At 42.6% G+C, this 13,738-nt stretch overlaps 1 protein-coding gene across 1 annotated transcript in view; it reads left to right on the forward strand.

Annotated features, from left to right (window-relative positions):
- The first annotated feature begins 276 nt into the window (after positions 1–276).
- Positions 277–13,738, forward strand: part of VPS53 (VPS53 subunit of GARP complex) — a 127,174-nt gene continuing 113,712 nt past the window's right edge. The window contains exons 1-4 of the mRNA XM_081218221.1: positions 277–490; positions 2,463–2,543; positions 5,654–5,703; positions 9,615–9,681. Coding sequence (XP_081074347.1) covers positions 404–490; positions 2,463–2,543; positions 5,654–5,703; positions 9,615–9,681 — 285 coding nt within the window. The 5' untranslated portion in view covers positions 277–403. The remainder of the gene's footprint in view (positions 491–2,462; positions 2,544–5,653; positions 5,704–9,614; positions 9,682–13,738) is intronic.

Raw genomic sequence — 13,738 nt, forward strand, 5'->3', positions numbered from 1 at the left:
CTGCTGGGGCGCACCCTCACTGGGGGGTCCTGCCGGAGCGGCCGGGCCCTCCCCAGCGTCAGGGCCCAAGTGGGGAGGGCGCCTTCGGCGAGGTGAAGCGGGTCCCCACCATCTTAAGGAGGGGTACCAGGGCAGGTGGGGGCCGCCGGACTACAGGGCTGCCCAGGGAGACTACGGGAGGTGACAGGAACGCCTCCTCCGTGGGACCAGAGGTCAGTCCTCCGCTATCCCAGAATGCCCCGGATCCCGGAAGTGCCTGGCTTCCCGGAAGTGCCCGACTGGGTGACAGAGCCCAGGCTGGCTGGAGCGCTGCCGCTGGAGGGTTGCTGTTCTGGGGCGTGGGTGGCCGCAGGACGTGCGGCTCGGGGTAGGGGTGGGCGCCGGGAGGGAGCTGGGCGGCAGGATGATGGAGGAGGAGGAACTGGAGTTCGTGGAGGAGCTGGAAGCCGTGCTGCAGCTCACGCCCGACGTGCAGCTCGCCATCGAGCAGGTGAGCGTTCCGCCCCTCGACGGGAGGAGAGTGCGGAGGCTGGGGCAGCTCTGGGGGTGGGACCTGCGGTGGGACGCCGAGGAAGCGGTCTTCGTGGGAGACGTGGGAGCTAGGCGCAGAAGGGCAAGGAAAGGTTTTGGTGGGAGGTGGTGGTGGGAAGGGGTTTCTGAATCTAGAGGAGGGAGAGAATCTTTTCTAGGCCTTGATTGTCTTTGGAGGGTGGGGCATCCTGGTGGGTTTGGGCAAAGGAGCTGTGTCTCCTGAAAGGATGCATCTAGAAGAAAGGCCCTCATGGGTAGCAACCTCAGGTTTTGGGGGTTGCGGGGCTGTTCATCCATTTATCAGGCTGGTGTCGCAGTGTTCCGGATTCTCCATCTAGCCCCTTGTGAGTGACTCGGAATTGAGGGGAGGAGGTAACCTCTATTTTTGAAGCATATCGCAAAGCAGAGGGGCAAAGGTTAAAAGCAAAAAACAAAAAACCCTTTACCATACTTAGTTGAGAATTCCTGCTGTTGATTAGTTTGGGTTAGGTTGAAGAATATTCCCAGGTGGCTTCTCTTCCCTGCAGGAACTCTTTAGTTGACTAAATTCTCTTGTCAAGTGTATGGAGTTTTTAAGAGTGATGATATTAGAAATAGCAATTTAGACCCTTGTACAGGGTATCGCTCCTGATAAAGGGAGGAAAATCTCCCTTAAAGAAGTTGGTGTAGGGGATTTAGGAAAAGGAGGGGTGTGCCATACTTAATGACCACTGGGAAGTTTTTTGAAGTAAAACATTACTACTTCTATTACTGATAGTTAATATTTATTGACCATTAATACTTACTATGGGTCTGCCAGTGTACTAAGTTATTTGTTTGTATTGTCTCATTTATAGATTTTTAGATGTGTTTTCCTTGGAGTGATTGGTTTACTCATTCACAGCACATTTGGCAGATCCTGAGGATACCAGGTCATTAGGCAAAGGTTTTGGTGTTCAAGTCACACTGCTTCCCACCCACCTCCATCTGCCAGAAAGAGACATACGTTTCTTTTTTCCTTTGTTTTTTTTTTGTTTGTTTGTTTGGCCTTGCCTCAGGGCTTGTGGGATCTTAGTTCCCCTACCAGGGATTGAACCTGGGCTGCCCGCAGTGAGAGCACGAGTCCTAACCACTGGACTGCCAGGGAATTCCCAGAGACATACATTTCATTCCCTTTGGACCTAGTGGGCTCCAATAGAAGAAACAAATAATGCAGTCAGTTTATTGTTTGACGAGGGTTTTAGAAGAGCACAGCTTTTCCTATTTCTTAGTAAGATTGAATTCTAATGTAGGTTTCTCCAATAAGCAGACCTCAAAAAAGAATTTGCTTCCCAGAATAACTGCCTTGAGCTGGTGAAATCTAGTACCCAGGGGATCACTTAACTGCTTTGTAACCCACCTTGTTACATGTTCTTCAAATTGCAACATTTGAAGGGAGTTAGCTATATTTCTCAGAAGGCGGCTTGCTTTCTTCTGTAAAAGAGATGGACAGTTCCTAAATGCCAGCTCTCCACTTCCTGACGCTGTCTGAGCATAATAATTGCTTTGATGCATAGTGAATTCTACTGCTGAGACATCACTGAGACGTGGTGTATAATAAGTCTGTTATCAAGATTCCCTTAATGCAACCATGTCATCCGCTGGCTTAATCTGATAGTATACAATGCCCACTTATTTTACCTTGTCCTTGGGATTTCGTGGATATCTGGAACTTTTCACTGTTGCACATTCTGTTAGTTTTACCAAGATGTTAAAATTACAGATGTTGGTGAAAATTACAGATTTACTTTACCAGATATTTTATTGCACATCTGTTGTTGTTAAGCCTCGTAAAATGAAAAAAAGCTATGGTCTTTGCCTCCTAAAAGCTTACCAACCAATAGGGAGGAAAGAAATAATACATAAAGCAAGGCAGAAAGATAGGTGATTTTTAATTCTCTATCTTTATGTAGGTATTTCCAAGCCAGGATCCTCTAGATCGAGCAGATTTCAATGCTGTGGAGTATATCAACACCCTGTTCCCAACAGAGCAAGTAAGTATAGAGTTTCCTTCTTGCAGTGGCTTCTGGCTTATCCTGAATATTAATGATGTATTATGTGTTATACTACATAATCTAAGGGACCTTGATAAGCAAGTGAGAGTTAAATTCAAGTTAGACTCCGTTGTAACCAGCTTTTTGTGGGGGGGGAGGGTTAGCTAATACCAAATACTGTTGTTGTGTTAGTGTGGAATTCTCTGTATAGTGAGCGTATTATTAGAAATCATACCCTTAGGTTGAAAGCGTCTGTCCTGTTGCCCCACCCCCCCCCAATTTTCTGTAGTAAATTGGGAAGTAGACAGGATTTTTCGAATGTAATAGGGGAAAAATGGGAATGAGGTAGGCAGGATAAGCCTGGAGTTAGAAAGCTACTTTTATTCCTATTTCAAGATGTACATTTCAGAACTTTGATTTCTAGCCCAGCAGACTGTTGGGGGGGTGTTGGCCCCTTTATCCTGTACTGGGAGTAAGGAGGAAGAGCCAGTTTTAGTGGTAAGGAGGATAGAAGTAGGGTGTAAAGGTGAGCTCAGTTTTGAACACATTTGGGCCATCCAGGTAGAAATACATAGTTGGATATTTGAGTCTGGAGCCCATCATTGCCATAACTGTTAATATTTTGGCATATATCCTTCCAAACTTCTTCTGATGGACATGCTGATGTTTAAAATAAGTTTGGAAAAAATGGTATCATACTGTGTGATTGTCTTTTCTGAGATTTCACGGGTAGCCTTTAGAACTCATCTTTTTCTTTTTTGGCCGCACCATGTACAGCTTGCAGGATCTTAGTCCCCGACCAGGGATTGAACCGGGGCCCTTGGCAGTGAAAGCACCAAGTCCTAACCGCTGGACCACCAGGGAATTCCTAAGAGCTCATCATTTTCTATGAAAGATGAATTCTAGGAATTAGCTGGAGATAGAAATTTGGAAACAATCGTATAAAGATAGCAGTTTTAGCCATGAAAAGATTTAATTTACCCCAGCCTATCAAGACAGCTAACTCACCACAACAAATTGTTAGATTTGAAAATTATGTATATAGGGAACCACCAGGTTCTCCCTTCTTCCTGATAAGTTTTTGTGGGTTTTTGTTTTTAAACTACTGAAGGTGGCATAAGACATTTGTTGCTCCACAGATTCAGTTATATGTCTTGTCTAATTATGTCCCCACATCCATGGTGATGTATAGTGAAGTTTCTTAGATAATTCAGGAAATTTATGACACAGGGGTACCTTTATTTCCCCAACCCCAGATTTATACCATTTTCCAACTCAGATTCTCATGGACGTTAATTAAAAGGTAATAGAAAGTAAGGGCATGATTTATCATTTCTTTCAGCTATTGCTAAATCTTGGGCAAAATCCATCTATATACCTCATGGATATTGCAGTAGTTGCATTGTAGCTGTGGCACAGGGGCTTAGTTGCTCTGTGGCATGTGGGATCTTCCCGGACCAGGGCTGGAACCTGTGTCCCCTGCATTGGCAGGCGGATTCTTAACCACTGCACCACCAGGGAAAGCCTTGTTCATTTATTTTGTTTTTTTGTTTGTTTATTTGTTTTCTATAGTTCACATATGAGTGAAATCATACAGTATTTGTGCTTCTCCGTCTGATTTATTTCACTTGATACCCTCAAGGTCCATCCATCTTGTCGTAAATGGCAAGGTTTCATCTTGTTTTATGTGTGACCTGGTTCTCTTATCAGACCTGTGCCTGGCAGGCTCCTGCCTCTTCCTGCCAGCACAGGTTGCCAGTAGCAATTTATAAGCACAATTCCTGCATCACCCCCAATTCCTTCTGAGGTAAAATATCTATCGGGAGAGAGGGAAAGAGGACTTACAAAATTATATTTTGAAAACTTCAGTTAAAATGGTGCTATAAAATTGTACCATTTCTATTCCATTAGGGGGCACCCTTTCCTCATGTTTTCAGCTCACTAAATTGGTACTAGTCCATTTGTTTTTACTGTCATTGTCTTAAAAATAGAAATAACTTTATTATAATTGTAATAGCAGTGCATTGTCAGTATAGAGCAATTAGAAAATACTCATAGGCAAAAAGAAGAAAAACTTAAAATCCCTCTTCTTCATAGATTACAATTACTGTTCCTGAATTCATAGGTTACAGCTACTAATATAGACTCTAAGTACTAGTGTTTATCCTTCCAGGCTTTTTTCTAATGGCCCTAGACACTTAGAAAAAAACAGAGGTATTTATTTATTGACATTTAACATAATGTGGAGGAGTATACAGATCCTAAATGTACAACCTGATGAATTTTCACCAAATGAATAAAGCCAGGTAACCACCACCCAGACCAAGAAATAAAACATTAATAAAATAGCCCCTTCTCGCCCCTCCCAGTCACTACCTCCCCCAGAGTTAACCACTATCCTGGCTTCTAATGCAGGAGAATAGTTTCACTCACTTTTGAAATACTATAAATGCAATCATACAGTATATGCTCTTGTGTCTGGTTTGTGTATATGTGTGTGTGCGCGCACGCAACGTCATGTTAGTAAGATTCATCCATGTTGTTGTCTGTTGTAATCATTCATTCATTTTTATTGCTGTGAGGATTTTGTTGTACGAGTTTGTCACGATCCTATATACCAGGGGTCAGGAAATTTCCTGTAAAGGTCTAGATAGTAATTTTAGGCTTTATGGATTATTCAGTCTCTGTTGCAGCTACTCAATTATGTCTTTGTAGCTCAAAGGCAGCTGTTGATAATATGTAAATGAATGGACATGGCTGTTTTCTAATAAACTTTATTTATGAGAAATAGATTCCAGGCTGGATTTTGCAGTTGTTGCTACCTACTGCTATACTTCCCCCGGCCTCCCACCCCGGCTGCACTGCAAGGCTTGTGGGATCTTAGTTCCCCGACCAGGGATTGAACCCATGCCCCTGCTGTGGAAGCGTGGAGTCCTAACCATTGGACCGCCAGGGAATTCCCTATACTTTTTTTTTTAAGTAAAAATTATATCATACCGAGTGATTAGTTTCTTTGAGATTATAAATAGCCATTATAGTTCATCATTTCTCTGGAAAGAGGAATTCCAGGAAGTGAAATAATAGCTGGCACTTTTCCTTCTTTATTGTAGTCGCTGGCAAACATCGATGAAGTCGTGAACAAAATTAGACTGAAAATAAGGTAAGTAACACCGTGTGATTATTAGTGATTAATGAAAGTATGCTGTTCATTTAGTTAATCACATGCTGGATCACACTTATCTGTAAGAACACTAAAATTTCAGGTTAGCTGTAGATGGTAATCTTTTTAAAAATAGTATTTTTTTCTGGGTTTCCATATGAGCCTTGTGGCAAAGAATCGATTCTTTGATCAGTCTTCAATTATTTATTTTAAAAAAAGGAAGGAATCTGTAACAGGCTATTCAAAACAGTTGATTATGAAAGGAGACAAAAGCATTTCTGCTATCTTTTTAGTGGCTTTATTTCCCTAGCAGATTTGCCCTTTTTTTTTTTTGTATTCCCAAGGCTTAGATATGAAGCTGGGCTTATATATCCCTTGGCCATGTAACAGCTAACAGTGTGGTCAGATCTGCTGGTTGGTGTGGGTGGTGTCCCAGGACTAAACATTGTGATTAATCTAGGATGTCTAGGGTGGTCATCAGATGTCCTTTCTGCTAAATAGCCTTATTCTGGTTTATCCATGTCTGAATTTCCAGTTTTGACACATCGTAGATACTCAAAGTTTGTTTGTAATTATTATTGTAATGGTTGATGTTATTACTTTAAATATAGTTTTTGTTTTTGTTTTTGTTGTTTTTTAACTTGTGATGAGGAGGAGCCTTCATTTTGAATCCAGGAGATGATTTTTTTTTCCCTGACAACCTTTGAGTTTTTAGGTAAAGACCTCTACCATTAATGTTTTGTTCAGTGGGGTGCCTTAAAAAGTACAAAGAAGGGACTTCCCTGTTGGCGCAGTGGTTAAGAATCTGCCTGCCAATGCAGGGGATACGGGTTTGAGCCCTGGTCTGGGAAGATCCCACGTGCTGCAGAGCAACTAAGTCCGTGCGCCACAACTACTGAGCCCGTGTGCCACAACTACTGAAGCCTGTGTGCCTAGAGCCTGTGCTCCGCAACGAGAGAAGCCACCACAATGAGAAGCCCATGCACCACAATGGAGAGTAGCCCCTGCTCGCCACAACTAGAGAAAGCCTGCGCACAGCAATGAAGACCCTATGCAGCCAAAAATAAATACAAAGAAGGCTGTTGATTGTTTCGGTGGACTTTAGCTGTAACAGTTCTAGTAGAGACCGCTAAGTTTTACAGGGTTTGCAAAGAAAGTGAAAATTCCCCCATGATCCAAAAATCACTTGCGAGGGGCTTCCCTCGCTGTCCAGCGGTTAAGACTCCATGCTTCCCAACCTAAGTGTCCATCAACAGATGAATGTGGATAAAGAAGATGTGGCACATGTATACAATGGAATCTTACTCAGCCATAAAAAGTAACGAAATTGATTTATTTGTAGTGAGGTGGATGGACCTAGGGTCTGTCATACAGAGTGAAGTAAGTCAGAAAGAGAAAAAGAAATACCGTATGCTAACACATATGTATGGAATCTAAAAAAAAAAAAGGTTCTGAAGAACCTAGGGGCAGGACAGGAATAAAGATGCAGATGTAGAGAATGGACTTGAGGACATGGGGACGAGGAAGGATAAGCTGGGAAGAAGTGAGAGAGTGGCATGGACATATATACACTACAAATGTAAGATAGATAGCTAGTGGGAAGCAGCTGCATAGCACAGGGAGATCAACTCTGTGCTTTTTGACCACCTAGAGGGGTGGGATAGGGAGGGTGGGAGGGAGATGCAAGAGAGAGGAGATATGGGGAGATATATGTATATGTATAGCTGATTCACTTTGTTATACAGCAGAAACTAACACACCATTGTAAAGCAATTATACTCCAATAAAGATGTTAAAAAAAAAAAAAAAAAGACTCCATGCTTCCAATGCAGGGGGTGCGGGTTCGATCCTTGGTTGGGGAACTAAGATTCCACACGCTGCGCGGCGCAGCCAAAAAAATCCCAAAACAACAACAGAAGCGAAAATCACTTGCAAGCCAGTTATTTTCAGCTTTCTCTCACCATACCTTTAACCGTTCTTCAAATGAAAAGTGACATAAATGACATAAACTGACATAAATTTCTCTGGTTGAGGTGCCATTAAGTGGCCCCTGTTAAGCTGCAGGAGAAAGAGGAAGTGGGGGCCACAGATGGGCCTCCTGCAGATCAGGGCCCAGGTGGCGAGGCATGGATTTCATATAGCAACTGGCTCCTCATCCCTTTTAAGGTTCCTAGGATGTTACTGAGGAAGGATTTTATGTGGGGTACTTTGAATTCTCTGGCTTGTTCCCATAAAGTTTCAGCAACTTTGTCATTTCTGGTTTACTCCATGACAAATACTAAAAGTTACATTGGTCCTTTTGAATGGCTCTGAACATTAAGTGAAAATAGCCTTTTAAACAATAACCAAGGTGACTCATCAGTGTGTGCTGGTCTTGGCTCCTACACTGCTGTTGCTGCCCCTCTCTGAGGTCCCAGGCCTCACTCTTCCTCCTATCCTCTAGACATCTTTGTTCTTTCTTCTGAATAAGTAGCTGCAATCTGCAAACATTGATGGATACGTTACTGTTTTAAAAATTAATTAATTAATTTAGTTTTGGCTGAGTTGGGTCTTCATTGCTGCCCACGGGCTTTCTCTAGTTGCAGCAAGCGGGAGCTACTCTTTGTTGCGGTGCGCGGGCTTCTCATTGCTGTGGCTTCTCTTGTTGCAGAGCATGGGCTCTAGGTACACGGGCTTCAGTAGTTGTGGCACGCGGGCTCAGTAGTTGTGGCTCATGGGCCCTAGAGCACAGGCTCACTAGTTGTGGTGCATGGGCTTAGTTGCTCCGCGGCATGTGGGATCTTCCTGGACCAGGGATGAAACCCATGTTCCCTGCATTGGCAGGCAGATTCATAACCACTGTGCCACCAGGGAATCCCAGCTTTTTTTCTTTTGGTCAACCTGGAATCGAGATTTTTTTTTTGAATTTTTGAATTTTATTTATTTTTTTATACAGCAGGTTCTTATTAGTCATCCATTTTATACACATCAGTGTATACATGTCAATCCCAATCTCCCAGTTCATCACACCATCACACCCCCACCCCCCGCCGCTTTCCCCACTTGGTGTCCATACGTTTATTCTCTACATCTGTGTCTCAATTTCTGCCCTGCAATCCGGTTCTTCTGTACCATTTTCCTAGGTTGCACATATATGCGTTAATATATGATACTTGTTTTTCTCTTTCTGACTTACTTCACTCTGTATGACAGTCTCTGGATCCATCCACATCTCTACAAATGACCCAATTTCGTTCCTTTTTATGACTGAGTAATATTCCGCTGTATATATGTACTGCATCTTCTTTATCCATTTGTCTGTCGATGGGCATTTAGGTTGCTTCCATGACCTGGCTATTGTAAATAGTGGTGCAATGAACATTGGGGTGCATGTGTCTTTTTGAATTATGGTTTTCTCTGGGTATATGCCCAGTAGTGGGATTGCTGGGTCATATGGCAATTCTATTTTTAGTTTTTTAAGGAACCTCCATACTGTTCTCCATAGTGGCTGTATCAATTTACATTCCCACCAACAGTGCAAGAGGGTTCCCTTTTCTCCATACCCTCTCCAGCATTTGTTGTTTGTAGATTTTCTGATGATGCCCATTCTAATTGGTGTGAGGTGATACCTCATTGTAGTTTTGATTTGCATTTCTCTAATAATTAGTGATGTTGAGCGGCTTTTCATGTGCTTCTTGGCCATCTGTATGTCTTCTTTGGAGAAATGTCTATTTAGGTCTTCTGCCCATTTTTGGATTGGGTTGTTTGTTTTTTTAATATTGAGCTGCATGAGCTGTTTATATATTTTGAAGATTGATCCTTTGTTCATTGATTCGTTTGCAAATATTTTCTCCCGTTTTGAGGGTTGTTTTTTTGTCTTGAAGGAATCGAGATATTTTAATGATTTGTATCCTTTAACCTTTTTTTGCTAGGAGACTGGATGACAGCATTCGAACTGTTGTAAGAGGTCAAACAAATGTGGGGCAGGATGGCCGGCAAGTAAGTAACTTATTCCTTCGTATTAAATATATCCCGATTTCTTCAAGACCCCACAACCAAGTGACCAAAATATTGATCTGCCTGCTTACAGAGTACTTCCTTAACTGATCTGTCCCATACACAGCAGGAAACTTGCATGACTTGTCCCACTAGTAGCAGGGGGAGGCTGCCCAGACCAGCCATGAGCTGTCACTCAGCATCTCTTGGACCAGAAGCATATATTGTAGCACAGCTCACCCAGGTCCAGGGTGAAATTCACGCTGAAATGAGAAAACTGAAGTTTCCTTGGCTTTCTCCTTAATGTCGGACGTCTCTTGAGCCCTCCTTTATTTTGTGTACTGTGGCCCAACAAGGTTGCTGCATTTATCTATCTGCTAAGTTGTTGGGATTTTGATATTAGTTTTTTTTTTTAATATTTATTTATTTAGGCTGCTCTGGGTCTTAGTTGTGGCATGCAAACTCTTAGTTGTGGCATGCATGCGGGATCTAGTTCCCTGACCAGGGATTGAACCGGGCCCCCTGCATTGGGAGCTCGGAGTCTTACCCACTGGACCACCAGGGAAGTCCCTCATGTTACTTTTGTTGTTGCAAAAGATAGCAGTAACCTGTGTGTCAAAAGACATTATCAACAGAGTAAAAAGTCAACCTATAGAATGGGAGAGAATATTTGTCAATCATATATCTGATGAGGGATTAACATCCAGAATATATAGAGAACTCCTAAAATTCAACAACAAAAAAGCAAACAACCTGATTAAAAACTGGGCAAAGGACTTGAATGGACATTTCTCCAAAGAAGATAATATGAATGGCCAATGAACCCACGAAAAGATGCTCAGTATCACTAATCATTAGGAAAATGCAAATCAAAAGTACAATGAGGGCTTCCCTGGTGGCACAGTGGTTGAGAGTCCGCCTGCCGATGCAGGGGATGTGGGTTCGTGCCCCAGTCTGGGAAGATCCCACGTGCCGTGGAGCGGCTGGGCCCGTGAGTCATGGCCACTGAGCCTGCACGTCCGGAGCCTGTGCTCCGCAACAGGAGAGGCCACAACAGTGAGGGGCCCGCGTACTGCAAAAAAAAAAAAAAAAGTACAGTGAGAATGGGACTTCCCTGGTGGTGCAGTGGTTAAGAATCCGTCTGCCAGACCTACTAGAGAATGGACTTGAGGATATGGGGAGGGGGAAGGGTAAGCTGTGACAAAGTGAGAGAGAGGCATGGACATATATACACTACCAAACGTAAAATAGATAGCTAGTGGAAAGCAGCTGCATAGCACAGGGAGATCAGCTCGGTGCTTTGTGACCACCTAGAGGGGTAGGATAGGGAGGGTGGAAGGGAGGGAGACACAAGAGGGAAGAGATATGGGAACATATGTATATGTGTAACTGATTCACTTTGTTATAAAGCAGAAACTAACACATCATTATAAAGCAATTATACTCCAATAAAGATGTAAAAAATAAATAAAAATAAATAAAATAAAGAAAAAAGAATCCGCCTGCCAATACAGGGGACACAGGTTCAAGCCCTGGTCTGGGAAGATCCCACATGCCGCGGAGCAACTAAGCCCATGCGCCACAACTACTGAGCCTGTGCTCTAGAGCCCGCGAGCCACAACTGCTGAAGCCCATGTGCCTAGAGCCTGTGCTCCGCAACAAGAGAAGCCACCACAAGGAGAAGCCCACGCACCGCAACGAAGAGTAGCCCCTGCTCACCGCAACTAGAGAAAGCCCGCGCGCAGCAACAAAGATCCAACGCAGCCAAAAATTAATAAATAAATAAAGTGTTTCTCTTGGGAAAAAACCCAGCATTTATAAAAAAAAAAAAGTACAATGAGATACCATCTCACACCCATTAGGATGACTACTATCAAAAAACCAGAAGACAACAAGTGTTGGCAAAGATGTGAAGAAATTGAAATGCTTGTGCACTGCTGGTGGAAACGTAAAATGGTACAGTTGCTGTGTAAAACAATACAGTGGTTCCTCAAAAAATTAAAATGAATTATCATATGATCCAGCAATTCTACTTCTGGGTATATACCCAAGAGAATTGGAAGCAGGGTCCTGGAGAGATACCTGTTACCCCCATGTTCATAGCAGCATTATTCACAATAGCTAAAACATGGAAGCAACCCAGGTGTCCATTGGCAGATGAATGGATAAGCAAAATATGGTCTGTACATAATTGGAATATTATTCAGCCTTAAAAAGGAAAGAAATTCAAAAAAAAAAAAAAAGGTGGGGGGGGAACTTCCCTGGTGGTCCAGTGGTTGAGACTCTGCGCTCCCAATGCAGGGGGCCCAGGTTTGATCCCTGGTCAGGGAACTAGATCCCGCATGCTGCAACTAAGAGCCCACATGCTGCAACTAAAGATCCCACATGCCTCAACTAAGGATCCCGCATGCAGCAATGAAGATCCCATGTGCTGCAACTGAGACCCGACACAGCCAAATAAATACATTTTTTTAAAAAAAAAAAAGGAAAGAAATTCTGACATCTGCTACAGCATGGATGAACCTTGAAGACATTATGCTAAATGAAATAAGCGAGTCACAAAAATACAAATATCGGATGATTCCACTTATATGAGGTACTTAAGAGTAGTGAAAATCATAAAGACAGAATGTATAATGGTAGTTACCAGGGGCTGGGGGAGAACGGGAAGTTAGTGTTTAATACATGTAGAGTTTCAGTTTTACAGGAAGAATTATGGGAATAAATGGTGGTGATGGTTGCACAACAGGTCAGTGAAACTGTACAATAAAAAACAATTAAGATGGTAAATTTTATGTTATGTGTATTTTACCTCAAACTTTTTTTGAAATCAAGATGGAAATAAAGTTGATATATTGCAAAAAAAAAAAGAGAGAGAGAGATAGTAGTAACCTGACACAGCTATAATTCCTCATACCTAGTTTTGTTGCCTAGCAGGTAACTGTTGATTCATTTCAAAGTTTTATAGTTCTTTTTGGATCCAGCTAAGGAGGGCTGTTGGAAGGGGATGAAGAGGAGAAGCAGTGTATGGGGAAGAGGTATTCTTCAGTGACTGGGGGGCCAGATGTTATCTGTTAACCATTTTTCCTTTTCATCTGGATTCTCGTCTTCTGCTTAGACGTCCTATTTCGGAATTGCTGTCATAACAGAAGTGCTGATCGTGCCCTGTCTAGTCTTCTCTTACAGTGTCCGGCCTGCCCTCTTCAACAGTAATTCAGTTAGGTCGGCTGTGTGCACCTCTCAATTCTGTTATTTGTCCTGTTTTGACATTATTTAGTATATAGCCAATTTTTTTAAATGTTCATTATGCTGCCCAGATTTTATGGGGGTAGTGTGTAGTCCTATGATCTCTCATATTCTGGTTTCCTGTAGTAGCTCACAGGTGTTATATAAGTCTCTTTCTTTTTCTCTTATATGTTTAGTTTTATCCGCTTCTCTATTTTTCCTACATTTTATGACTTTCTTTTTCCTCTTACTCATCATCTTCCGGTGGCCTGTTTGTAAGTAGTCTACCATCTTCCTTGTAGTCATCATCAATATTTGTTTGTAGACATCTTAGTTTCCTGCAACTGATCCTATTTCCTGGCCTTGCTTGGTTCTTAGTCCTTATTGCTTTGGTTTTTGTTTATTTAGGTCTCTCCCATGAAACGTCACCTCTCTGGCAGGTGAGGCCTGTGTAAACAGGGCCCTTAGACGTAACAAAGAGTAACAGGGTAGCCGGCCAACACTCCAGCCTCATTCTGCTCTTTCACTTTCCGATACATGTCTGGTCATGTCATCTACCTCTTTAGAAACCCCTGTGGGCTCTCTACCAACTTAAATCCAAGTTCCTTTGCATGGCATTGAAGGCCTCAATCTACTGTTCCAGTTTTGTCTCCTGCTGTGACCCCTCCACACTGGAAGCCTAGTGCTCTCCCAAGCATGCCCTTTGCTTTCTGGACCTATGCTTATGTTCTTCTTTTTTGCCTAAAATGCTCTCTCTCCTCTTTTTCTTCCAGTAGCTTCATTTCAAGATCATACTCAGTTCAAATACTACTTCCTTTATGAAATTTTCTGTTTG

The sequence above is a fragment of the Mesoplodon bidens genome (assembly GCF_964165515.1).
Source record: "Mesoplodon bidens genome assembly, chromosome: 19".
Lineage (NCBI taxonomy): Eukaryota > Metazoa > Chordata > Mammalia > Artiodactyla > Ziphiidae > Mesoplodon > Mesoplodon bidens.